Raw genomic sequence first — 26,285 nt, 5'->3', positions numbered from 1 at the left:
AATTCCATTTCTTCTTGGAGATACTATGGCAGCCATGATTCCCGACCCTTGTGGATTATTTTTCTCTAAGTACCTCTATGTTGGAGATACTCAAAAAACATGGGTCCTAGGGATGGGCAGGGTTATATAGCACAGGTGGGTGGTCCTTAGGAAAAATCATCCTGTCTAAACCTGGGAAAGGGGAAATATCCCGAAGTAATAGCTGCCTTGGATCTCTAAGAAAAAATGGAATTCTTAATAATCATTACTTTTACAATATACATTTTAACAGAAAAAGAGTGCATAGCGGACATTTGTTTCCAGTATAAAAAGCCATTGTTTTTCCATTTTGATAAGGTTTATAATCATACTTACCAACATTTCTGCTGTCTCCTCTCGGGGCGAAGTCTCCTTGCCCTGGAATCCTTCTCACCTTTCATTGCTCACAGTTTCCTTCATAGGATGGGCACTCTCAGGGGTAAATTTACTAAGATGGGCGTTCTATTGAAGATAAGATGTTGCCCATAGCAACCAATCACATTATATCTATTATCTTCTAGAAGGTGCTAAATAATTTAGTAGAATCTGATAGGTTGCTTTTGGGCAATAAAACTCCCATCTTAGTAAATGTACCCCTTATACGCTGCCATTAGTGGTAATGTCACAAAGAGAGGTTCTGCAGGCCATCAGGAATTTTATTTTAAATGGATACACGTTTTACGCTATTTATACCTTGTGTTATTGCCAGGTTGATGATTTATGGACCCAGGTCGAGGTGTGGTGTGAAAGCACCACAGCTTATAACCCGGGTCCACCAATCCAGCAATTCAACCCATGTTATAAAAAGGGATAAACCTGGGTCGCCCTCTGTATAATGGGCGAACTAAGTTTAATATGAAAGTGCTTTAACCGGGTTGGAGCTAGGTCGGACCTAGTATGGTCATGCCAATTGCCACGTGCAACTCCTGTGTCAATTGGCACGATACTGTCGCCATTTATCTAATTCTCTCCCGCGGCTCATAGAAACACATATAGCGGCAGTAATGCAGAGTGGCGATTCCGCAATGCGGGTGTGAATTTTTCGCAACAAATGGGCAGAGGTGTGGCGATCAGGGATTGCTGTAGATCCATACGTGATTATTATTGCATATCTTTCCAGCATCTGCTGACACTAAATGAAGTAGTTTATATTGCTATCTGGGATCTGTGAACGGAAAGTTGAAGACAAGTTATTGTCATGTTTCCAAAACAATAATTGCTCAGTCATAATTTCTTGCTCTCAGACCAGCACAGCCCAACCAGCTGCACAGTCATGCAAATATTGTTGAATTTTTGTGGGTCTTCTGTCTTATGTATAAATGTGGTTTACAGTAAAAGGATTAGTTGATTACCTCATTATATAAATATAACGACTCTTTAGCATTTTTAAATAATTTATAAAGTATTTAGGAAAAGTACATGATTTGTGGATTGTCATGATTATGGCATTATTTTGACATTAATTAAATAGAAACAAAAATGTGTAGTTTTGGAAAAGTACCCAGTTGCCTTTTGAACCTATAAACTGAAAGCACGTGCCATTTACACAATAACTGCAGATAGAATGTGGACACTTAATGAAAACTGCATGTTCATTTTGGAGCGATCCAGCTCCTCTATCCATTGCCAATGTGTACTATAGTCTGGTCTACATTATTGTCTTCTTCATCTTTCTTCTGGGTTGACACTTGAATTTTTGATACTTTTTCTGCACTTTCCTAACCTGGTGTAGATGTGTATCCTTCTAGGACCCTGCAGGATCTGACTCTACCTGGGGCTATGCATGATGGGAGGGAGTTTCCTGTTTGTTGGTCAGTTCAGTTCCTGAAGTGAAACTATAAAGGTGTTATTCTGCACTCCATGAGTCTTTCCTGATTTACACCACCTGGCGATCGTGCAGTATACTGTCACAATATAGTATGAATATGTGCACTTTGGATTGTGTAAAGGTCCATACACACTGGGGGATTATGCCCAGTGTGTATGGACAGTGATGAGAGGCTTTACCCCTGCCCAGCGATGTCACCGGGGGGGGGGCGGACAGCTTTGCATAGCGCAGCACTATGCAAAGCCGTCCACAATGCCGCTCATCTGCTGGTAATGGTGGGGATGTTCTAACATCCGCACCCCAGCTCCGCCCCCTATCGACACCCATCGCATTCATAATTATCGCATGTGCACTAACATATGCGATAATTATGGCAAAGGACAGCTCTTGCGCTAAGAGCTGTCCTTTGCGGTGAGTCAGCAGGTCCCATCGGGACCCAGCGGCTCCCCCCTCCCTCCCTTACTCGGCTGCTGGCTGCTGCTGCAGGGGGGCTGGCTCTTCTCCTCCCTGCACCCGGAAGAGGATCAGTGCAGGGAGGAGGAGGTCACAGGTCCGGGCAGCACAGCTCTGTGCTGCCCGGACACAGGTGAGGGGGCGATGTGGGGCGGCTGGGGGTCGCGGTAGAAGCCCATAGGTTTCTATGGAGCATCACCAGATTTTTCTGGCGATGCCCCCCGCCACGGTATTTTAGCTTAGAGAATCTCCCCCAATACCAGCAGATGAGCGGCTTTCCCAGCGATGATGCGGGAGTGCGCATCACTGCTCACCGCTCATCGCCGGGCCGTACACACTTGGCGGCTTTGAGCTGAAAGCTGCTCAAACTTGGTGTTTTGAGCAGCTTTCAGCTCAAAATCACCCAGTTTGTATGGGCCTTAAGACAGCAATGAACCAATTTACAACTAGTCATAATAGCTCGGCCCTCCCCATCAGAAAGCCTATGCACTTATACAGTAGCTAAAAGGAAATATATTGCTTTTTCTAATTTATTTAGGCACACACCATTGATAAATCCATTGAGAGTGGAGCAAAGGTGCCTGTGATGTGTGGTGTTACATATCTATAATGTAAAGCAGGTATTGACAAGGGCCGAACATATGTGAAGCATACCATATCTACACTGGCCCAGCAGTTTACCTTAACACATAATATAAATAACCAGTGTATTCCTTCCATGAGTTATTCGCCTCAAGCAAGGAAACAAGGATGTTTTTGTATTATCCGAAAAGTAAAACCATTATATGTTGCAGAATACAATGGGTCTTTCATATCAGAATTTTAAAAAGTATACTCTACTGGTATATACCTATGCAGAGGCATAACACTGGGAGGCAATGGAATCATCTACCACCGGGCTTCTGCTCCCAAGGGGGCAGCTCTCCTCCCCTGCCAGCTTGAATCAGTTAAAGGAAAGCTGTCGATATCGCTTCTGTGGCTGACTCCCGATCCTAACATAATTTGTGCAAGTGTCACACCCTGTACGTATTAGAACCATGACACCTTACTGATTGAGCTATTTGGGGGCATCAATATTTATCTTGCCTCTGTGCAACTGGGACAAACTTACGCCACTAGACCTATGCAACAATATTTGTGTGTACATTGTTTTTTGTCTATAATTAATGGAAAGCTACAGTGGTAGTTTGTCCCAGCTGCCCGGAGGCAAGATATATATTGGTGTCCCTCCCATCTCCCTCACAAAAAATAACCTTCAATAATATATTGTGACAGGGATCACAAACACGGGGGCTCTGATGAAGTCTTTGTTGTTTATTTTTAACATCAGGTCACAGTATAGCAGGTTAAATCCATATGCAGTCTGTATTACAGGCAGTAGCATACAGGCACTCTCAGCAAAGCAGACTCTGGAAAGGCTCCAGTGGGCCACAGTTTAATCCAGGGGCGAATCCAGGAGAAAATGATAGGGGGGGGCACCATGATAGGAGAGGGTTTGGGAGGGGGGGTCTAGTGGTGTCAGTGTACATGCTGAGAGATTGGCCAGAGAGGAGGAGAGCAGAGAGAGGGCAGGAATGGGATTAAAAACAGACAGTGGCGTTGTGTTGTATAAATTTTAATTTTATATGAATAAGTCACAGTAAGTGAACAATACAGACAGTCGGAAATTTGAAACAAGAGAATCATGTAAAGCGTGATATTTCCCACATGCATGTATAGTCATATCCGTAACGCTAATTACATAAGCACACATTCACATAATATACAGCTAAGGGCAGGTTATATCACGTAGGGTACGTGAGATTTTATCTTGGAATAAATAAACTGGAATAAATCAACTCGTTACCTTGGCAAAATTTCTACATATACAATCAATTAAGTAAGATATTATAACAGAACGTTTGAATATAGAAACCCTTCAAGTATGGAAAGGGTGATAGTATGATGTGTTGGATGGGAAAAAGGGGGGGGGGGATTAGGATCAGTCAGGGGGGGAGGGGTAAAGGAAGGGAGTGTCACTTTGCTAGTCTTAGTGGTAAATCTGATGGAGTAGGTTCTGAATGTAGTGAAGATAGTATAGATAAGATTGTATAGTTTATATGAGTGAGTTAAGCCAGTATCTTCCTGTAAGCAGTTACAATCGAGGTCTTCCACTTCTCGTCCGCTGATGTTGAGGTAGATCCATGAGATTGTTGGGGAGGATAATATCTGTTTGTCATTGGTAATGAATCCAGGAAACACCTACGTAAGCAATCTGGAGTCGTTGTATATCACATTTCAGGTAAAAAAAGGGGGGTCAGTTCAGGGTTAAATTTTGGGTAACTTGGGTTTTTTGGTGTTGAGGTAAGGACTCTATAAAACATCCCCAACATCAATGTTTTACACCAAAATCTTAGTATTTTAGATCAGGACCAGAAACAGTGGAAACATTTATCGTTTGTCATTTTGCGTTTAAACATTCCCCAGTGACTTCAGGGTTCATATGCTTGCTTTGAACCGGGGCAATATATAATCTGTGTATGGTTTTAAAATATACTTCTTACAGGTATGCAGATTGTAAGTAACTCATTGTCTGTGTGAAGTGAGCAAAAAGATCATCATTATCAGTAATACTGGGGATGTTTAATGACCATTTATATAAGAGTTGTGGGTTGAATTTATCTATAATATGCGAGGATAAGGTATCACTTAAGGTATCACTGGATCATGTGTTGACAAAAGAAATGGGATTAAGGGTGTGACAAAGTGTCTAGTTTGGAGGTACATAAAGAACTGTGTATTCAGTAGGTTGTAGGTAGAGTAGAAAAGGGAAAGATAGAGCTTTCAGGGTCGAATAACTTTGTGGCTAAGTCTAGTCCCTTATTTTTCTATTCTCTGAATGTGGGATTGGTCAGGCACTGGCGTTTAAAGTACACAGGCCCACCTTGGCGACGAAATTGAAGGATGTAGTTGTTTGCATGCCGAAGGCGCGCTCCAGAAAAGGGGGTGTGGCTACTCAAAAGGGGGCATGTCCTTGAGTGTAGTGTTGTACTTTTACCCACTACATGTGATCCTCGTCACATTATATATAATAACCTGCGTTTGCCACTGACTTTGACCATAAATAATTTGATTTGGTCCTGAACCACCAGCCCTAGCCACCCCTGCAAAGTTTTGTGGCACCCCAGGGTGCCAAGTCACACAGTTTGGGCGCCAATGGAATAGAGGTCTTACAAGTTAGTTGAGGGTATATTGTTACACCTTCCATGTTTACACTAACAGACAATTGTCCCAATAGACAGGAATTTCTATTACCATAGTACCGTTCCGGGCTAATAATGTGTCTATTTCCTCAGAATACAACAAAAAATAATATAACCATGAGTTAAGTTTTAGTAACTGTGGGATTTTGCTCAAGACAGAATGCCCAATAAATCACACTGGGAGGAGAGGTGTTTGTGTTCCTTGTCTCTCTTTCACTCACTCATATTCCATATATTTTAGAACCTAAATTATGTTGTGTGAAGGCTCACCTCTGTCATGTTGATTGATAATCCAAAATGTAACATTATAACATGAACACCACTGCTTTCCTTTTTAAGATGTAAAAATCACAGTCAGCAAATTACTTTGGAGGCTAGATTCCACCGAGGTTGCTTGGCTTAAGTACCATGTACCGTCTTGTGGTATTTGGTATTTCTGAGATTGTTTTGATATAGAAATACAATTCACACTACATAGACCTCACAATTTATCTATAACTCTCACATACAGTTTTTTTTATACAGATGTGTATGTCATTATTGTTCTTACAGTATATAGTATGGTCTTACATTTCTGTGGTGTGAGTTTGGCCTTTCCAAATTTATTAAATTCCTTTAAGCTACTACAGCCACAAGTCTAGCTGTCCAAGATATACATTTGCTCGTTGCCCTATTAGAAAGAGTTCTACGCTGGTTTAAGCATTTTCATATATTTGTGTTAGTTTTTCCCCCTATGAAGATTTCCTGCCAGCAGATGGAATATCATATTTTGATTAACATATTTCACACCTAAATGCTTAGACCCAATAATTATAATTTGTTATCACGACAATAGGAGTTTAAAAGATAAATCTAACAATCTAACATCGATTCCCACCATGGCCCTAACTGTGCGGAGTTTGTATATTCTCCCCGCACTTGTGTGGGTTTCCTCCCACAATCCCAAAATATACTGGTAGGCTAATTGGTTCCTAACAAAATGAACCCTAGCATGAATGTGTGTGCGTGTACATGTGGTAGGGACTGATGTAAGCTCCACTGGGGCAGGGACTGATGTGAACGATTAAATATTCTCTGTAAAGCGCTGCGGAATATGTATGCGCTATATAAATAACTAGTAATAAATAAATATATATAGAGGAATCTGCTAGAAACAGAACAAAGAGGGGTTGCTCCATAGTGCATTAAAGTGTTTTTTTAAAAGGCAGTCTGCATTACAGGCTGTACTTGTTTATTGGCTGTCTAACTAGACTCTGTAGATCTGTAAAGCTGGGTACAACAAACAAGCCGCAGCACTACTGATATTGTTAACAATGCCGGACGAACGATCCAGCACATACACACTGAACAATATCATTAACGATATTATTCAGTGATGTCACCCGGACCTCCGTCAAACATGCAGCCGCTATCTGATGATATAGTCAGATATTAATGCATATTCAGACAACAGTGGGGATTGTTAACACATCATGGTTACACAATAAATATTATGCATGATAATATTGTTAACGATATTGTGCATATCGTTTGCATATATCTTATAGTGTGTGCACCTCTTTATACCAGACCCATTTGGGATATACAGTACATAACAAAAAAAAATCTTATAGTACAGTAAATATGAAAAACCGCTAAGCACTAAACACTCGGTTAACCCTCTAGGCCATATTCAATTAGACCCATTTTCCATTTTAAAATAACAGGCTGATATCATGATATGATTTTTTACCGATATAAATTGGGTTATTCAATTTATGTGAAGTTTATTTATTTATTTACAGTTTCTTATATTGCAGCATATTCCATTACACGTTACAATTGGAAATAGTGATAAAACAAACTCGGTAGTAACAAACCGACATAGAGTTAGGAGGAACCAGCTCGCAAGCTTACAGTATAGGGGATCTGGGATAACTATACAGGACCAGGTGATTCATTCAGGTTGGTCTGCAAAAGCAAACTCCTTCTTTAATGGGCAAAACCATGTGCACTGCAGGTGGGGCAGATGTAATATGTGCAGAGCGAGTTACATTTGTGTGGGGTGTGTTCAAACTGAAATCTAAATTGCAATGTAAGAATAAAGCAGCCAGTATTTACTCTGCACAGAAACAAAATAACTCACCTAAATCTATTTCTCTCTGCTCATGTTACATCTGCCCCACCTGCAGTGCACATGGTTCTGTCCATTAACCCCTTCCCGACATTTGACGTACATTTACGTCATGGTCGGGATGTACTTCCCGACACATGGCATAAATGTACGTCATGAATGTAAACTGTCACCGCGTCTATAGACGCGGTGATAGAGGGCCGATGGCTGCTGTCCCTGACAGCAGACATCTTCCCTCATTGCCCAGGGGGGGCAGCGATGCCCCCCCCCCATCGGCGATCGCTGTGATTGGCTGTTCAAATGTGAACAGCCAATTACAGCGTTTTCTGTGTACCGGCGAATAACGTCGCTCAGTAACACAGGGATCGGTGGTGATTGGTGCTGTTAAGTACAGCACCAATCACCACCGGGTGTAAAGGGCTCACTGGTGGTCACCCCACCTCACCCCACCTGCCCCCAAGGCTGTGATTGGTCCGTCGGACCGACGGACCAATCACAGCCATTACACCTCACAGAAAATAACGGAGACAGCCCTGCAGCCGCCATTCCGGTCAGGAACAGCGTGCAGAGCGGTCTCCGTGCCCATCTGTCCCCTTTTACTGACCTGATCAGCGTTGGTGGCATCGGTGCTGCCAGCTGCTGCTGCTTCCTGGTTGCTGTGGTTGCTGTTGCTTCCTGGTGCTTGTGCTGCTGCTGCTGCAGCGTCATTGTGTCAGAGAATATAAAATTGTGTGATATAATTTTGTCTCTGCTGCCCCCTGCTGCCCCCCTTTTGTGCTGATCAGTATAAATTAACTGATCAGCAACTTTTTTGGGGTGCAGGGGTTTTTTTTTTATATATACCCTGTCAGGTTGCACCAAAAGTTATGTGCCTGCTGCCCCTCACTGCTAATCAGTGTTGCATCACTGATCAGCAGTTTTTTTTTTTTTTAGGGTGCTGTGGGGTTTTTTTTTTAATTTTTTTTTACACCCACGGTGATTTTGTGGGTGTCCTGTGGCCGCTGAGCGCTGATCAGTGTCGTACATCACTGATCAGCATTTTTGGCACAGGGTTGATCTAATTTTTTTTTTTTGGATCAAATTCCTGTTGCCTTTGACTCATCAGCAGTTTTTTTTTTATTGTTTTTTTTGGAGGGTGCTGTGGGGTCTATTTTTTTAATTTTTTTTACACCCACGGTGATTTTGTGGGTGTCCTGTGGCCGCTGAGCGCTGATCAGTGACGTACATCACTGATCAGCATTTTTGGCACAGGGTTGATCTAATTTTTTTTTTTTTTGGATCAAATTCCTGTTGCCTTTGACTCATCAGCAGTTTTTTTTAATTTTTTTTTTTTGGAGGGTGCTGTGGGGTCTATTTTTTAAAAATTTTTTACACCCACGGTGATTTTGTGGGTGTCCTGTGGCCGCTGAGCGCTGATCAGTGACGGACGTTACTGATCAACATCTGTGCTCAATTTTTGGCGCAGGAGCTTTTTTTTTTTCTTTTAACTTACACGTGTTAAAGCACTACATACACACTACATACCCCCCGTGTTGAAATAAAGTTTGTACCCCCCCCCTACACTATACACGTGTTGAAACACTACACTTACACAAACACAAAAATAATAAAAATGTCCCAATCATCGCAAAGACTGTTTTCAGCGGAGGAGGCATATGCCCTTATTGCCTCTGACACTGACACAGCCAGTGAAGAAAGCGATGAATTTGCATTCGTCTTAAGCTCCTCTTCCTCCTCTAGTGATGAGGGACCCTCTCAAAGACGCCTCCGTAGAGCAGCTGAGACCCCCCCCCCAATGATTGATCTCGTATGGACCCCACCACCAGACAATTTTGAGCCCCAGGTTCCTGAGTTTTTGGCCAACCCAGGAATCCAATTTGATACTACAGGCCTCAAAGAAATTGACTTTTTCAAAGTCTTTTTCTCTGATGATTTTATAAATTTAATGGTGGACCAAAGTAATTTATATGCCCAGCAGTTTATTGCCCAAAACCCCAAGTCATCATTTGCTAGGTGGACCCCTGTAGATGCAGTAGAGATGATGACGTTTTGGGGTCTGGTGTTACATATGGGCATAGTTAAAAAGCCAGAAATTAGACAATATTGGAGTACAGATGTTCTGTACAGCACCCCACTTCATCGTATGGCCATGACCCAGACTCGTTTTGAGACGATCCTTAAATTTTTGCATTACAACGATAATGCACAGTGCCCACCCAGAGATGATCCCACCTTTGACCGGCTATTCAAAGTCAGGCCGGTCATTGATCATTTCAGCGCCAAATTTGCTGAGATGTACATCCCCGAAAAATTCATTTGTGTAGACGAGTCACTGATACATTTTAAAGGAAGGGTTAAATTCCGCCAGTACCTTCCCAATAAGAGGGCAAGGTATGGCATAAAAATGTATAAGCTGTGCGAAAGTACCTCAGGGTACACCCACAGGTTTAGGGTATATGAAGGGAAGGACACAAGAATTGAACCGCCAGAATGCCCCCCCTCCCTCGTAGGTGTTAGTGGAAAGATTGTCTGGGATTTAGTGCACCCCTTCCTGGATAAGGGTTATCACCTCTATGTGGATAACTTTTACACCAGCATCCCCCTGTTTAAGGCCCTTGGTTCAAGAGGTACAGCAGCTTGCGGTACTGTGCGCAAGAACCAAAGAGGCCTCCCAAAAACGCACGTTGCCCAATTACTGAGAAAGGGTGAAAGCAGGGCACAATCCACCGAAAATATGTTGTTGGTCAAATATAAGGACAAGAGGGATGTCCTTATACTGACAACAATTCACGGAGACAGTACCACCTCCGTCCCTGTACGAGGTACCAGTACCCACACCTCAAAACCTATTTGCATCCTAGATTACAAAAAGGACATGGGCGGAGTGGATCTTTCAGATCAGGTACTGAAGCCGTACAGTGCCCTGCGGAAAACAAAAATATGGTACAGTATAAGAAGCTGGCCGTGTATATCATCCAGATGGCACTGTATAACGCTTACGTACTATTCCGTTCTACCAGCCAGACGGGGACATTTATGCACTTTCAAGAGGAAGTCTCATAAAGGGCCTAATATTTGGGAACCAGCAGGCAGAGGGCCCCAGTACTTCTAGTACTGGCCCCAGTACTTCTAGTACTGGCCCCCGTATTGTATCAGGGCATCATTTTCCTAACGAAATCCCCTCCACTGGAAAAAAGAGCAGGACACAAAAAAGGTGCAAAGTTTGCTATAAAAAGGGAATAAGAAAGCAAACTATTTTCCACTGTGAAACTTGACCCGACAAACCCGGCCTATGTATGAAGGAGTGTTTTAAAATATACCACACATCTATGGATTATTAGGTTCATCATTTCACCATGCTTCGGGGGTCTTGCTAATGCGACATAGCACCCACCATTCATTCCATCAGAATCTGTGCTGCAAAATCCAAATATCACTCCTTCCCTTCTGAGTCCTGCCATGCACCCAAATGGTATTTTTTGGTCACATATGAGGCATTGCCGTACTCTGGAGAAATTGCGGCACAGATTTTGGGGTGCTTTGTCTCCTTCATTCCTTGTGAAAATGAAATTTTTTTAGCCAGAACTGCATTTTTGTGTAAAAAAATGTAATTTTTCATTTTCACAGCCCAGTTGTACCAAAATTGGTGAAACCCCTGGGGGTTTGAAATGTACACTATACCCCTAGATGAATTCCCTGAGGGGTGTAGTTTGCAAAATGGGGTCACTTGTGGGGGGGTTCCACTGTATTGGTGCTTCGGGGGTCTTGCTAATGCGACATAGCACCCACCATTCATTCCACCAGAATCTGTGCTGCAAAATCCAAATATCACTCCTTCCCTTCTGAGTCCTGCCATGCACCCAAATGGTATTTTTTGGTCACATATGAGGCATTGCCGTACTCTGGAGAAATTACGGCACAGATTTTGGGGTGCTTTGTCTCCTTCATTCCTTGTGAAAATGAAAAATTTTGAGCCAGAACTGCATTTTTGTGTAAAAAAATGTAATTTTTCATTTTCACAGCCCAGTTGTACCAAAATTGGTGAAACCCCTGGGGGTTTGAAATGTACACTATACCCCTAGATGAATTCCCTGAGGGGTGTAGTTTGCAAAATGGGGTCACTTGTGGGGGGTTTCACTGTATTGGTGCTTCGGGGGTCTTGCTAATGCGACATAGCACCCACCATTCATTCCACCAGAATCTGTGCTGCAAAATCCAAATATCACTCCTTCCCTTCTGAGTCCTGCCATGCACCCAAATGGTATTTTTTGGTCACATATGAGGCATTGCCGTACTCGGGAGAAATTGCGGCACAGATTTTGGGGTGCTTTGTCTCCTTTATTCCTTGTGAAAATGAAAAATTTTGAGCCAGAACTGCATTTTTGTGTAAAAAAATGTAATTTTTCATTTTCACAGCCCAGTTGTACCAAAATTGGTGAAACCCCTGGGGGTTTGAAATGTACACTATACCCCTAGATGAATTCCCTGAGGGGTGAGGGGTGTAGTTTGCAAAATGGGGTCACTTGTGGGGGGGGTTCCACTGTATTGGTGCTTCGGGGGTCTTGCTAATGCGACATAGCACCCACCATTCATTCCACCAGAATCTGTGCTGCAAAATCCAAATATCACTCCTTCCCTTCTGAGTCCTGCCATGCACCCAAATGGTATTTTTTGGTCACATATGAGGCATTGCCGTACTCGGGAGAAATTGCGGCACAGATTTTGGGGTGCTTTGTCTCCTTCATTCCTTGTGAAAATGAAAAATTTTGAGCCAGAACTGCATTTTTGTGTAAAAAAATGTAATTTTTCATTTTCACAGCCCAGTTGTACCAAAATTGGTGAAACCCCTGGGGGTTTGAAATGTACACTATACCCCTAGATGAATTCCCTGAGGGGTTTAGTTTGCAAAATGGGGTCACTTGTGGGGGGGTTCCACTGTATTGGTGCTTCGGGGGTCTTGCTAATGCGACATAGCACCCACCATTCATTCCACCAGAATCTGTGCTGCAAAATCCAAATATCACTCCTTCCCTTCTGAGTCCTGCCATGCACCCAAATGGTATTTTTTGGTCACATATGAGGCATTGCCGTACTCGAGAGAAATTGCGGCACAGATTTTGGGGTGCTTTGTCTCCTTCATTCCTTGTGAAAATGAAAAATTTTGAGCCAGAACTGCATTTTTGTGTAAAAAAATGTAATTTTTCATTTTCACAGCCCAGTTGTACCAAAATTGGTGAAACCCCTGGGGGTTTGAAATGTACACTATATCCCTAGATGAATTCCCTGAGGGGTGTAGTTTGCAAAATGGGGTCACTTGTGGGGGGGTTCCTAACTTTTAGCATCTTATGGTGCCTAGAAACCTACATGGTGCCTAAAAAATAATCTCATAAAAAGGAGGCTCCAAAATCAAGTAGGTGCTCCTTCTATTATGAAGCCTGTGGTTTAGTCAACGTGCACACTAGGGCCACATATAGGATATTTATGAAAACAAAAGAATTGGGGGAATCAATTTTTAGTCACATTTCTCTAGTAAAATCTACTGTGTTCCTTAGAAAAATGTATTAAAATTGAAAATCAGCAAAAAAAATGAAATTTTGAAATTTCACCTACACTTTGTTTTAATTCCTGTGAAACACCTAAAGGGTTAACAAACTTCCAAAATGCTGTTTTGAATACTGTGAGGGGTGCAGTTTTTTAAATGGCATCATTTATGGGGGTGTCTCACATACAAGTCCCTCAAAGTCACATCAGAACTGAACTGGTCCCTAAAAAAAGCAGTGTTTGAAATTTTCTTGAAAATTTGAGAATTTGCTATTCATATTTTAAGCCTCCTAGTGTCCCAAAAAATTAAAAGGAGGTTGAAATAATGATGGCAACATAAAGTAGACATATGGTCTTTGTTAGTTATTAACTATTTTGAGTGGTATGATTATTTGTCTCACAAGCAGAAAATTTAACATTTTGCAAATTGCAAAATTTTCAATTTTTACGACATTTTGGTATTTTTCACAAAAAAACACAGACTGTATCGACCAAAATTTACCACTAACTTGAAGTACAATGTGTCACGAGAAAACACTCTCAAAATCACTGGAATAAGTAAAAGCAAAAAAAAGTTATCCCCACATAAAGTGATACATGTCAGATTTGAAAAAAAGGGCTCTGTCAGGAAGGCAAAAACAGGCTGCGGCGGTAAGGGGTTAAAGAAGGAGCTTTCATTTGCAAACCAACCTGAATCACCTCTCATGTGTTATTGTGGTTCTGAGCAGAGGCAAATTTAGTGGTTAAGCCACCCATAGACAAATATCATTGGATGTCCCCCCTGTACAAATACCCCCCTGGCTGTTAAGCAGAAATCATTATAGTGTCACTTGTGGCTCAGGCTATACCTCCTGGTCATGAAACTGTAGCCTCCAAGCAGATGGTCAACATCCCCATCCCATTCTGCACCCCATAGACACAAATCGCCACGTACAGGCTTTTCAGTGGCTCCGTTGCAGTGGGAGTGGCCTGCTCTTCCACCCCCAGAAGGTGGCAGCCCTAGGCACGTTCCTAGTGGGAAATCTGCCACTGTCCAGAGAGGAGCAAAAGGAAGTAGCCAAGAAATCCTGTATTAGCCTCTGCTGTCTGATCACAGAAAGTGACTCAGAATCAGGAAGGAGCATGAAATAATTGTACCCCTTTCATAGTACTTAGCAATTTTGCAAATGTCTTCCTTTAACAATAATAATGTCGACAAGGTTAGATCCAGGTAGTAAAACTGATACATTTTAGTATGCAAAATGCTCATCTGCAATCATACAAATAAATAAAGAAATAAAATAATTGTTCAAAGTGAAGAAACATATGAGTCCTGGGAATACAGCACAGCCCAGTGCTAAATACGTTATCCTCACAGGACATCTTTATACCAATGCTGGGCTAAACCATTAACAGTTTGGTTTCATTAATATCACCTAGCCAAAGAAATGAGTATTCCTGCGCTGCCATCTGTGTTTGCTGGCTAGCACGCCACCCTCCTCTCTCCGGACATTTAAGTATGAAAAATAATCTTTTAGCTAGAAGTTCAGTTATATTAACTTGGCCATTAATTCCTAAAAAGCCAGTCTTTGGGATTTGTTCAAGAAAATAAATGTTTTCTTTTTTTTTTTCCTCTTTTTTTCTGTGTGTGCCAGTATTACGTTAAAGTTTGGCCTTGTGGCTTATAAAATATTTAACATATTAAGTATTGAAATTACATCCAGTGCATAAAGGATTGTTAAGGGACTTTTTCAGAGACGAAGGGATGACAATGGTTTGTGTCGGCCATATTTTCTGTGCATGTCGAGGCCAGTGGCTAAGGTTTTTAGATGCAGCTTCATTGGCCTTGGAAGAGTAAATGACACGGCATCCGCCTGATGTTCTCGCAGATGACCCAGTCATCTGACCCCACAGTGTATAACACAAGCATGCAGTTGGTGTCTCTCCTACAGGCTGCTCATGTTGCTTTTATACTGTATATATAAACACATCCGCTGCGCCTAAAGATGCCTACATCTATCCCTGAACCTGGTCCCTACTTAGCATAAACTTTGCATAGATCACATTCTTCATTTATTGTTGCCACATATTGTAGCAATAAGAAATTAATTAGTTGGGGAATGCATTAAAAATCTATTGTAGTAACTTGCCTCTCAGACCTATTCGCATTTGCACAGACAGCAAAATCCTTTCAAAGGTCCGTAAATTGCATATGGATTTGTAAGTGGATGCTGATTGGTCCTAAAAACAGATGGATCACAGCACTTCCATTTAAGGGATACATTGGGGTTGATCCTATTTGGTGTGGATGATTCGCAGTTGCGAATCATCCCGGCACTGGGCCCACTTTATGGCGGACTGAATTAGCTTAAAAGTGCTCGCACCTACATAGGGGTGCGAGCAATTTTAAGCGAATTCGGCCCAGCAAAGGGGGGGTCGGCTTAATTCGGGTGACGTTTTCAGCATTTAAATGGCACCCAAACGGCATCTCGTACCCTTCAGCGCTAATAGGATCAACCCCATTGGATGATTTATCACAAAGCAATTGTTAATTAGGGTTGAGTATGAAAGAAAAGCAGTAAGAATACCGACAGTTAGAAGACCTGTAAAGGAGGCCTAGCCAATGTTACATTGTATATACTGTATCACCTGAAAACACGACAAACTACATTTTTATTTGACAAAATAGTGTAGCAATTGTCACAGGTGTATATTTAGTAAAAAGGGCAATGTGCAGAACACTGCGAGGTCTGTGCGTGCCCTGGTCTCAGCACCTGCCAGATCCTGGCTGCCTCCTCTCCTCTATGAGCACAGGGACAGCGGTATGCCCCCTACTAAATGTAAGTAAGGGCTGCTGCTAGTAATGACACTTTGCTATACCCTCCTACAGGGTACAGCTGAACCCAGTGGTAAATGGGGAGTAGGGGATGCGCAGAAGGGGGGTCCATTGACCGGTGCCTTTCTTATGTTTGAAATGGGTTATGTTTGGAATGGGCGAGGCGAGATGTCTCCTTGTGCTAGTGCCCTGAATTGATAGTCAAAGAGCCATATGGATATCTGAAATACTAAGTGGCATTAAACTTCAATAATCCGGATGCTATTAGCTATTGTAATAAAATTTATATAATCGAAAATGCAGAAAAGCCATATTGCCTATGAAAACAACATGTTATTTTATAAGGAATAATACAATAGCAATATGACCTTCTCATACATTTTACTGTATCTTCCAGTTTAACTGTTCTCTATAAAAAATAAAAAAAAGTAACAGGTGTATAATTAGAAGTGGGCTCGCTGGCTGTATTTAGCAAAATAAACAGATTTCTATCAGACCACTGATCACTGCAGCTTAGCTTGTGTTCACTGTGAAGTATGAACAAAAGACGAGCCAAGTAAATAAAATTAGCTGATTTGCATTGTGTAAGTTGGTCGCTTTCCAGAGCTTCTGGTTCCATGAATAAAACTAATTAAGCAGCCTTCTCCATTCAGCTCCTCTGTATAGCACATGCAGCGAGGACATTGCCAATTCCATAACTGAGCGCAGCTTCAGGAATATTTGTATAAAGTACTTTAAACTTTTAAAAGCCTTTCATTAGCCGCATGCAAGTTTTAATTAGCCATAATAATTATATAACACAAATAAATCTTTGTCTACATATACAGATGTGTGTGACCTTGCTATCCTATACTTACATTGTGCTAAATATCCATTTACTGCTAACTGAGTCATGCATTGAGTCTCACCCCAAACATACATCTTATTCACATTGCAATTGATGGGCCAGGTCCGAATTCGTTGGCCGATGTTTGGGCTACTGCACATTTGTATTGGCTGCAATGCGCGTGTGCGATGCCCGGCTGCGATCGATATTGGCAAATATTTCTATTTGCAAGCGATTGCAGGTGAGTGACAGGGGGTGGGCGTATGGGGGTGGATTCGGCTATAACATGGGTGTGCCCACTAAAATTGGTGGGCACACCCAATGAAATGCTGGGAGTGTCTATGAAAACGCAGGTGTTCTTAAGCCTGCTAGGGAGCGGGCAGATGACGGAACCGGCTGTTTTGTTTGTCCTGAGCTACGCAGCGGCTGCAAACAGCAAGAACCAGAGGAAAAGTCATGGTGAGACCTCTAGGCGGCCAGATGTGAATGGGTGTGTACATACTGTATACACATCCATTCGCAGTCCCTGCAAACCAATTTGCAAGGCTGGATTTTAAAGGGGAAGGGGGCAGTCAGATACAGACCGGTTGGCACGTCAAACAAATTCAGCCCTGTGCGAACAGGTCTGAATCATGCCCAATGTGTAAGGACCATGAACACTAGTGTATCTACAACTATGGATGCTGCAGCAGTGTGTGACAATGTATTACAAGATGACCTCTTTTGTTGTGTCTAAACTTCCACAAACATGCAAAACCCCATCCATTTGTGACCATTGGTACATGGAACAAGATATGCTGGAACCATACTGTATGACTCAATTGCATATTTGCTTTTGATTTCTTAATAATTGCTGTTTGAGTAATGCATGATGCCCTGTATCAGTAAGCATTAAGCTTCATAAAGTGATAGAGTGGAGAGTGATAAGCAACCAGTCAATCAGCTCCTAACTGCCATGTTACAGGCTGGGTTTGAAGGATGTCTGATAGGAGCTGATTGGCCAGTTGTTTATCACTCACTTTATGAAGCTTAGTGCATCTGGCCAATTACTGTGAACACCAGGGGTGCTGTAGGAGAGTGGCAGCCAGTATAGTATGCATGTTTTACATGTACAGTAGTAATAATGTCTTTAAGGGCTAATAAGTTGTATAATTGAATAAGTTTAGTATGATTGCACTCTTTTCTCTCCTAGACGATCAGTATGATGATGAAGAGAAGCAGTGCTATTACAACCTCAATAATGTCAACTTCTGTGAGAACGTCCTGACCGTCAATGTGAGCAAGCAGGAATGTTGCTGTACTTTGGGAGCTGCCTGGGGAGACACCTGTGAGATGTTCCCATGCCCTGTTTTAGGATCTGGTATGTATGAACATGGGCTTTGGCTATTATCTTGCATGGAATTCACTGCAGATCAACACAGCACTGCTATATCTGAGAGGGATCTTTGAAAATGGCTTATATCCAAATGTAGATGAGCCCCAAAGCAATTAGTAAGAACTACTATACTTGGTAAAGTGTTGGGAAATGGTGCTGATTATTCAATGTAAATGTATCTACAGATGGAGCCGGGCAGAATCGCCAGCCGCCATCCCCCGCCAGCCACCACAGCTGCCATCTGTATCTGCGAAAGGGGACGCGCGCGCACGAGATGCGCGCGCGTCCCCTTCCGACGGCGCTTCCCCCGGGTCCCCGCCGGCTTGCCGGCGGTCACCTGGGGTCCCCACCGCCTCCCCGCTCCCCCCGCCGCCTCCCCTAACCCTGTCCGTCTCCCTGAAGCGGAGACGGACAGGGTTCCCGTCGCCCCGCCGCCCGGAAACTGAGACGCGCGTGCGTGTGAGACGCACGTGCGTCTCAGTCAGATGGAGCCAGATGGAGCGCCTCGCTGCTGGCGGATCGCCAGCGGAGACAGTCTGGCGATTCTCCAGCAAGAGGGAGCCCGGCTCCATCTGTAACTCTCATTCCTTTTTCCCCAAAAAATGTAACAGTGCAATGTGGGCTAGGTGAAATGTGGGAGATTGCTAGACTAATGAGGGAGAGAGAGATTGCTGTTATTTCTTGGAGTCTCCTGCAGAATATAGGAGGGTAGGCAACTATGCTATTACCAACATAACATATTCATTTGTATTATATTTCTCTATTAGACGAATATGCATTGTTATGTCCTGAAGGAAGAGGCTACATCCCAACCAAGGATTCCCTCTATGAGGGCCTTACATACCAAGGTAAAACTTCATTGCTATTCATACAGTTATTTATTACATACAGTATATTTTACTGTATATTATATTTAATATTCTTCTCAGTAAAACCAACTTCCTATTTGGACTATATGTTGATTTCATTGCAAAATGGCTGCCGGCGCACACAGCACTTAAACACCCCCCGGCTTCCTGGAAAAAATGCAGCATGCCCAGGCATTTTTGAGGAGGGTCTCTTGCGTTAGCGCGGACCATTCCAGCCCTGTCTCAGTCACAGATTAGTAGAAACCTCAGATCTATTTATAATTGCACAGACAGAAAATTCTCTTCCAAGTTTCGGGAATTGCAAATGGATTGCACTTAGCGAAACATTCGCAATCGGTTTGGAAATTTGCAAGGGGTGTTTTTTCTTTCTGTCTGGGCGGCCCTAAATTCGATGCTGATTCTTGCAGTAATGCAGTATACACTCTACCTAAAATGCAGCATCTCACGGGCCTATTTTAAGCTGTTTTCAGCTGCCAGTTGAATAGGTTTTCCGTAGCCTTTACCATTAATGCTTTTAAAGCAGCAACTTTTGCCTCTAAATTCACATTTTACAATGTACTTTTAAAATAGTGTCAGGAATTGTATGCAGCATGAGTAAGTGATAAATATATTTGTGCATGGTGTGCACTAGTACTGCAAGTTCCCAGAGGTCCATACTGTACATATTCCAGCTAAATGCTGCTCACCTTTGCATGCCTTAAGGCTTCCATACACCTGAAAGACATTGCACTCAATCATACAATGTTGATGGATTGTATGATGGATTGTATGCAGATTGTGTGCACACAATCGGGCAATGCGCGGTCCCGCTGGTTGGAGGAAGGGTCCTCTGATCAGACGTGCTGCATCAGTTGATCAGTTGGGATTGGGAGCCAATTGCTTTAAAGCACATGTAATCAGTCATTTCACGGCTCATACAACCGGTGTCATTTAAATGGCAGTTTTCAGACAGGTTAGATGCAAACAATCGATTGTGAGAGGACTGGTCGTATGCCAGCTGCTGGATTGTACTACAGATTGTATGATGGCTTGTGAGTACATTGTGTGTCCAAAACCACCAAGGACTGCTCGGCAGTTGAATGGAAAGTTGGACACAATCATGATTGCCAGCAGGTCGTTCCGATGTATGGCCACCTTTAGACCTTCCATAAAACTGTATTGTAGGGTCATGGAGAGAGTATGTAGCTCACCAGCTTACTTAACTGGGTGAGGAATATGTTATTAAGAAAGAAGGAGTTGTTTGAAGCAGTGGCAGAACTTTTATAGCCTGCTGCCTGAAGTTAGCATCTCCACCTTGCCACCAAGGGTCAAAGAAGTATGTGGAGACAGGAGAAGGTGTGGGGAGAAGGATATGTTGCTAGTGTGACCAGTTATTCTCTACAATCCCCTCTTCTTGTCACCCCAGCATGTCGTACCAGGAGGTAAATGCCTATGTTGCCTGCTGAAGTAATGTCACTGTTTTAAAAGTTGGCTACCCCAATTAAGGATTGGAAAAAGATAAACGAGTAATAGCAAGAAACATTGTTTTCGTGATTAATAACTTTTTTATTGCAGTACCTGTGTCAAGCACCTCCCTAGTCACACTGAGTGATCCAGTCTTAAGGGCCCCATACATCAGCAATTAATTGTGACAATTTTCAGATATGGAGATGATTGCCACAATTAATTTTAGATGTGTGGGCTCCCCCTTTTGGCAATCCCAATCACAATCGCCAATCGATTGCTTAATCAGGTTTTTAAACATGTGTAATAATCTGGTAATATCTGCAGATCTTTTTTAAATGTATGGGCATTCCCAATTAGTTTTCTTCATCTATTTACATTATGAACAGCTGAAATGACAATCGATTGGGGCAATTTCCAGATATGAAGATGCAATCTTTAGATGGAAAAATCTGCCGATCACTGAAAAAATCTGTAATGTGTGGGCAAAGTCAGATAGATCTGAAAATCCATTTATCTGGCCAAAATATCCCAATATCTGAAAATCCATAAATTGTGATTGCTGATGTATGGGGCCCATTAGTCTTTGCATATTTTGTCAATGTTGTCCATCATCATCATCATCATTATTGTTAATTTATAAGATGCCACAGTGGCAGACAGTCCCAAAGCTGCAGTGTCACTTCATAGTGTACTATTTCATCGGCTGTTTGTGTCTCCTGTACAGATGCTGATGAGTGCATGCTGTTCGGAAAAGAAATATGCAAAAATGGCTTCTGCTTGAACACAGAGGCAAGCTTTGAGTGCTACTGTAAACAAGGCACAAACTATGATCCTGTGAAGCTACAGTGTTTTGGTAAGTCAGTTGTATTTCTGGTAACCATCAATACATAGTCAGTATGGAGTACAGTTGCTGCTCTTCACCTCCCACCATGATAGTTGCACATAAGCCAAACTTTGGAAGTCTATGTTGCAGTTACTATACTAGTGTACTGTATATTGTATGGCCCTGCCAGCAAATAGTAAAATATTATGAGAGCAGAGACCGATTTAGACCTCATGGTGCCTAGTTATTCCTGATTGGGATCGTTATCACAAAAGTCCCTAAAGCTGGCCATACATCTACAGATCAATTGTCAGATTGGGCTGGTTGGAACAAAATCCTGGTAATGGATGAGAGCAAATGACAATTGACCATTTTCTTTGAAATGCTGGAAAGCTGCCAAACTTTCGTTCAGATATTACCAGCATTTTGTTCCAACCAGCCCAATCTGACAATCGATCTGTAGATGTATGGCCACCTTTAGTGCGTATGTAGTGCGATCACCACAGGTGTGCAGTCTAACAATAATTGCTCAGTTGCCTGAACATCAGCATTGCGTACAAATCTGAATCAGGCTTTAGGTCTTTTGGGAGTGGACTTAATACCTGTGTCACATTTAAAGTCAATTGACCGCCCACATACAGTGGATGAAACTATTTTGTGTTTCTAATATTTTTCATCTTACCAAAGAGCATTACTTAACAACACTTGTCCTTAGAAAGTCTTGTATTTCTTGGACTGGACAGGATCTAGGTGTAGATATGAGTGTGTAAAGGAAACTGCAATTCCCCTCACATGGCAGCTGAGCACTTTATACTGTACCTCTGGGCCTAAATCTACACAAAGATGTTTATATCTGTAAATACAGAATGCAAAGCAGCTACCCTAATCCTCACGCTAACCAGAACCCCTAACCCCAAACCTCACCCTAACCATAACCCCTAATTCTAATACCCTAACCCAAACCGATAAACCCTACACAACCCTAATATCTTATTCCTAATCCAAACTTGCCTACCTGACCCTTTCCTTCAGAGAGAAAATGCTCTGTTCATGGGCTTCCCTGGTAATGTAGGATTACCAGCACCTGTGGTGAGCTAGGTAATTGATAAGAAAGGTGTTTCAGCCATACATTACCAGGGAAGTCCAGGAACAGAGCATTTTCTCCCTCATGGAGAGGGTCAGGTAGTCAAGTATGCCCTAATCCCCTAACCCTAACACCCTAAACCAAACCACTACACCATCTCTAATACCTTATCTATAATGCTGGCCTCAACCAAAACATCTAAACTAATCCTAATACCCTATCTTTATTTCCTCTTAGTACAAGAAAGGTTGGTGCCCTCTACCTGTTACTACATACATACAGCCCACAAGCCTGATCTGAAAGAGTGCTAGGCATCAGAAAGTCACTGTGACATAATATCTGCAGTGGGGGCTGTGCGACTGTACCAAGTTTAGTGCCTATAATATGTAATGATTGTGATGAGTTATACCACCACAGACAATGATGGGATTATCTCCCCCTGAGCTGACATTACTGAGGTGCCAGGGTCATTTATTATTTATTTATTAACAGTTTCTTATATAGCTCACACATATTCGGCACTTTACAGAGAATATTTGAACATTCACATCAGTCCCTGCCCCAGTGGAGCTTATAATCAATATTCCCTACCACATGTCCATGCATGCACAGACATTCTAGGGTTAATTTTGTTGGAAGCCAATTAACCTACCTATATATTTTGGGATTGTGGGAGGAAACTGGAGTACCCGGAGCAAACCCGCGCAAGCACGGGGAGAATATACAAACTCTGCACAGTTAGGACCATGGTGGGGATTGCACCCATGACCTCAGTGCTGTGAGGCAGTAATGCTAACCATTACACTGTCTGTGCTGCCCAAGCTAGTCACTAACTACCCTGAATTACTCTGCAATGAATAAATGTTGGTAAAACATACAGACAGCCCCCCCCCCCCTTTTTTTTTACACCATAGGATGTAGTTTTCATGTAGTTTTCATGGTAGGTGGGAGATGGACTGTATTTCTTTATATCACATGGATACTACAAGTACCTAACATGCACAGTGCAGACAATGGGACTATGGGGGTACAGGGGAGTCTGCATGATGCCATGGCGTCACACAGTAGGTGTGCAGTGCTACTCTGGAAACATTTAGGGCAGGCTGTATTTCTTTGTGGGCCCATCTAAGGGACTCTTTAAACCCATGGGGCCTTGGGCTGCCTAGGATATCTTGATGAAATTCCTGGCCTGCATGGGAGATGTATTTATCGTCAGCGAGAGGTATGATTATTGCCAGTTCCTGCTATACTGCAAATTGCATTAGGATTAATGTTAAAATTCCCCTTCTTTTTCAAATATGTTGATTTGTAAATGTTACTGTGCCTGTCAGCTTGTTAGCAAGCAGGAAATAGCCAGGATTACACTGGTAAATTTACTGTGTGCTTGAGTAATACTAGCTGTGCAATCTGCCATGGAGACAGATACAAATAAGACGGGACTATATTTTTACAAGAGTTTCTGTGCATTATTTCCATGTGCCTAGCTGACATTTCCCAAACCACAATTTGCTGAACTGAAATCTAATGTGATTTATAATATTGCATTTATAAATACTAACTGGTGAAAATGTTTCTGCTATGTCGGCAAATGGTTATTGTACACTTACTAGCATATATACCAGGGCTGGGCAACACCGGCCCTCCAGATGTTAATGAACTACACATCCCAGGATGCTTTGCATTAGTTTTGTTATGTGGCCATGCTGAAACTGACGCAATGCATGCTGGGATGTGTAGTTCATAAACATCTGAAGGGCCGGTGTTGCCCAGCCCTGATATATACCATGCTCTACTAGGCAATTTGTTTGCGGGAAGCAGGCGGCCAGCTGACATCCACTGAAGTCAGCAGCCACACCCCCGCACCCACGTCACCGGCCCATTTGAATGGGAACACCCAGCATTTTCATGGGAACACCCATGAAATGCTGGGTGTTCCCATTGACTTTGTTGGGAATGGTGAATATCCAGCCTATCTGTAACATAACGCCATTCTTTTCTCCATTAAACCATCTTCTTCTCCCTTCAGTTTTACAACGCTTGTAAATACCACTGAACTTAGAGTTCTGGGGATAAGCAGGGAACACATAGGCCTAGCAAAGTATCAGAGAGGATGAAATACTGTTTAAAGCCACAACAAAGGAATCATTTGGCTTATTCTTCCCTCCATAACTGTATCAGGTTTCATGGCCTCATCTGATTACTAGTGTTCAAGTAAAGCTATTTCACACAGCTGGTATACCTCTGGTGATTTACTGCGGGCTCCCGTCTTACGACAGGAATTGAGCAACCTGGAAAAGGTCCCATTAAGGGGAACTGGAGCTCAGATGGATCAGTAATATAATGTGATTTTTGTGATTTTCTATCATCTTTTTAGATAATAATGAATGTGATGACCCAAACAGTTGTATTGATGGTGAATGTATAAATACGGATGGATCGTACAGCTGTTTCTGCACACGCCCTATGGTTCTGGATTCCACAGGGAAAAAGTGCATAAGACCACTGGACTCTGCTGGTAAGTCACTTTGTATTACAGATTCATTATGTTACAGACGAATATTGCACAATTTTTTTTATATTTCAAGACTTAAGAAAAGATTTAGCTCTTCATGTGTAAAGTCCGTACACATGAGTATTCTGTTTAGAAACAAGGGGGAGGTCTGTTTCACATGGGATGTTGCTATGGGCAACCAATCAGATACAATCTATTATTTTCTAGAAGGTGCTAAATATATAAGTAGATTCTGGTTGCTCACAGCAACATCACATGTGAAATAGAACTCCCATTTTAGTAAATTTCCTTGATTCTTGGTTTTGGGTACCCAGTTGTGACCATAGTGGTAGACACTAGATATCAGGACCTAATGACTTGGAGATTTATTACTGCTTGCAAAGCATTACTTAATGAATCCGGGGAAGCTGGAAAATCTCTATACAGTCTCTAAATAATGTCTCTGTATGGGAGCAATAAAGAATGTCTCTTGGCAAAACTACTGAACAATGCCTCCTTGGCAATGTAATTAAATAAACTGGTAATCTCAGGGATGCCTTCTTGGCAATAAGGCAGGATCCTGGGAAGTATAGGAGAAGCTCAGGACTAGGTAGTGCTGGTAACACTAGGCAGGATAAGTCCTGACGGAAGCCGGTGATAACTGACTGAAGCTGGAGATAACCGGAGTAGGCTGAACCCATAGCTGACTGGACCAGGCTGGAACCAGAGCTGACTGGACCGGGCTGGAACCAGAGCTGACTGGACCAGGCTGGAACCAGAACTGACTGGACCGGGCTAGTACCAGAGATGACTGGACCGGGCTGAAACCAGAAGTGGTGACCTGCAGAGCGTAGACCGGAGAATGACCAGGAACTGGACCAGAGTTAGTGAACTGCAGAGTACTGTGGAACTGACCAGAGAATGACCAGAAACTGGACCAGAGTTGGAGGACTGCAGTGTAGCTACTGTACAGTGACTGGGGAGCATCTGGATACAGCTGAATGATAAGATTACCAGAGGCTGCAGAGTGGAGATGTAGCAGGCAGCGACTAGATAGCTGAATGCAGCTCTTCGCGAGCAGGTAGCGGGAAGCAGCTAGAAGCCGGACTACGACAGTGGTACCGATGGCGGCAGACTCTGGGTACAGCTAGGAAGCCAAACTGTCACAGATGCATAGTAATGACTGGAAACTGGAGTCAGGAAACTGCAGCATAACCATACAGGGTGCCAGGTATCAGAACGTAATAGCGACGTTGCTGAAGGCAACTCCTGGGTTTGAGAGCAGGATATTTATCCCCCTTGCCTTGCATTGATTGGTAGACTGGGTGGTAACTGTAATCTCAGGAGTGGAATTAGAGGAT

At 42.6% G+C, this 26,285-nt stretch overlaps 1 protein-coding gene across 3 annotated transcripts in view; it reads left to right on the top strand.

The window, feature by feature from the left end:
* LTBP1 (latent transforming growth factor beta binding protein 1) overlaps positions 1-26,285 on the top strand; it is a 350,064-nt gene that overhangs the window by 303,580 nt on the left and 20,199 nt on the right. For all 3 annotated transcript variants that reach the window (XM_083176114.1, XM_083176113.1, XM_083176112.1), the window contains 4 exons: positions 18,029-18,196; positions 18,979-19,059; positions 21,251-21,379; positions 24,808-24,948. In XM_083176114.1, coding sequence (XP_083032240.1) covers positions 18,029-18,196; positions 18,979-19,059; positions 21,251-21,379; positions 24,808-24,948 — 519 coding nt within the window. The remainder of the gene's footprint in view (positions 1-18,028; positions 18,197-18,978; positions 19,060-21,250; positions 21,380-24,807; positions 24,949-26,285) is intronic.

This window comes from Crinia signifera, chromosome 3 (genome assembly GCF_055691185.1).
Source record: "Crinia signifera chromosome 3, ASM5569118v1, whole genome shotgun sequence".
Lineage (NCBI taxonomy): Eukaryota > Metazoa > Chordata > Amphibia > Anura > Myobatrachidae > Crinia > Crinia signifera.
This window is presented reverse-complemented; position numbering and strand designations above follow the sequence as displayed.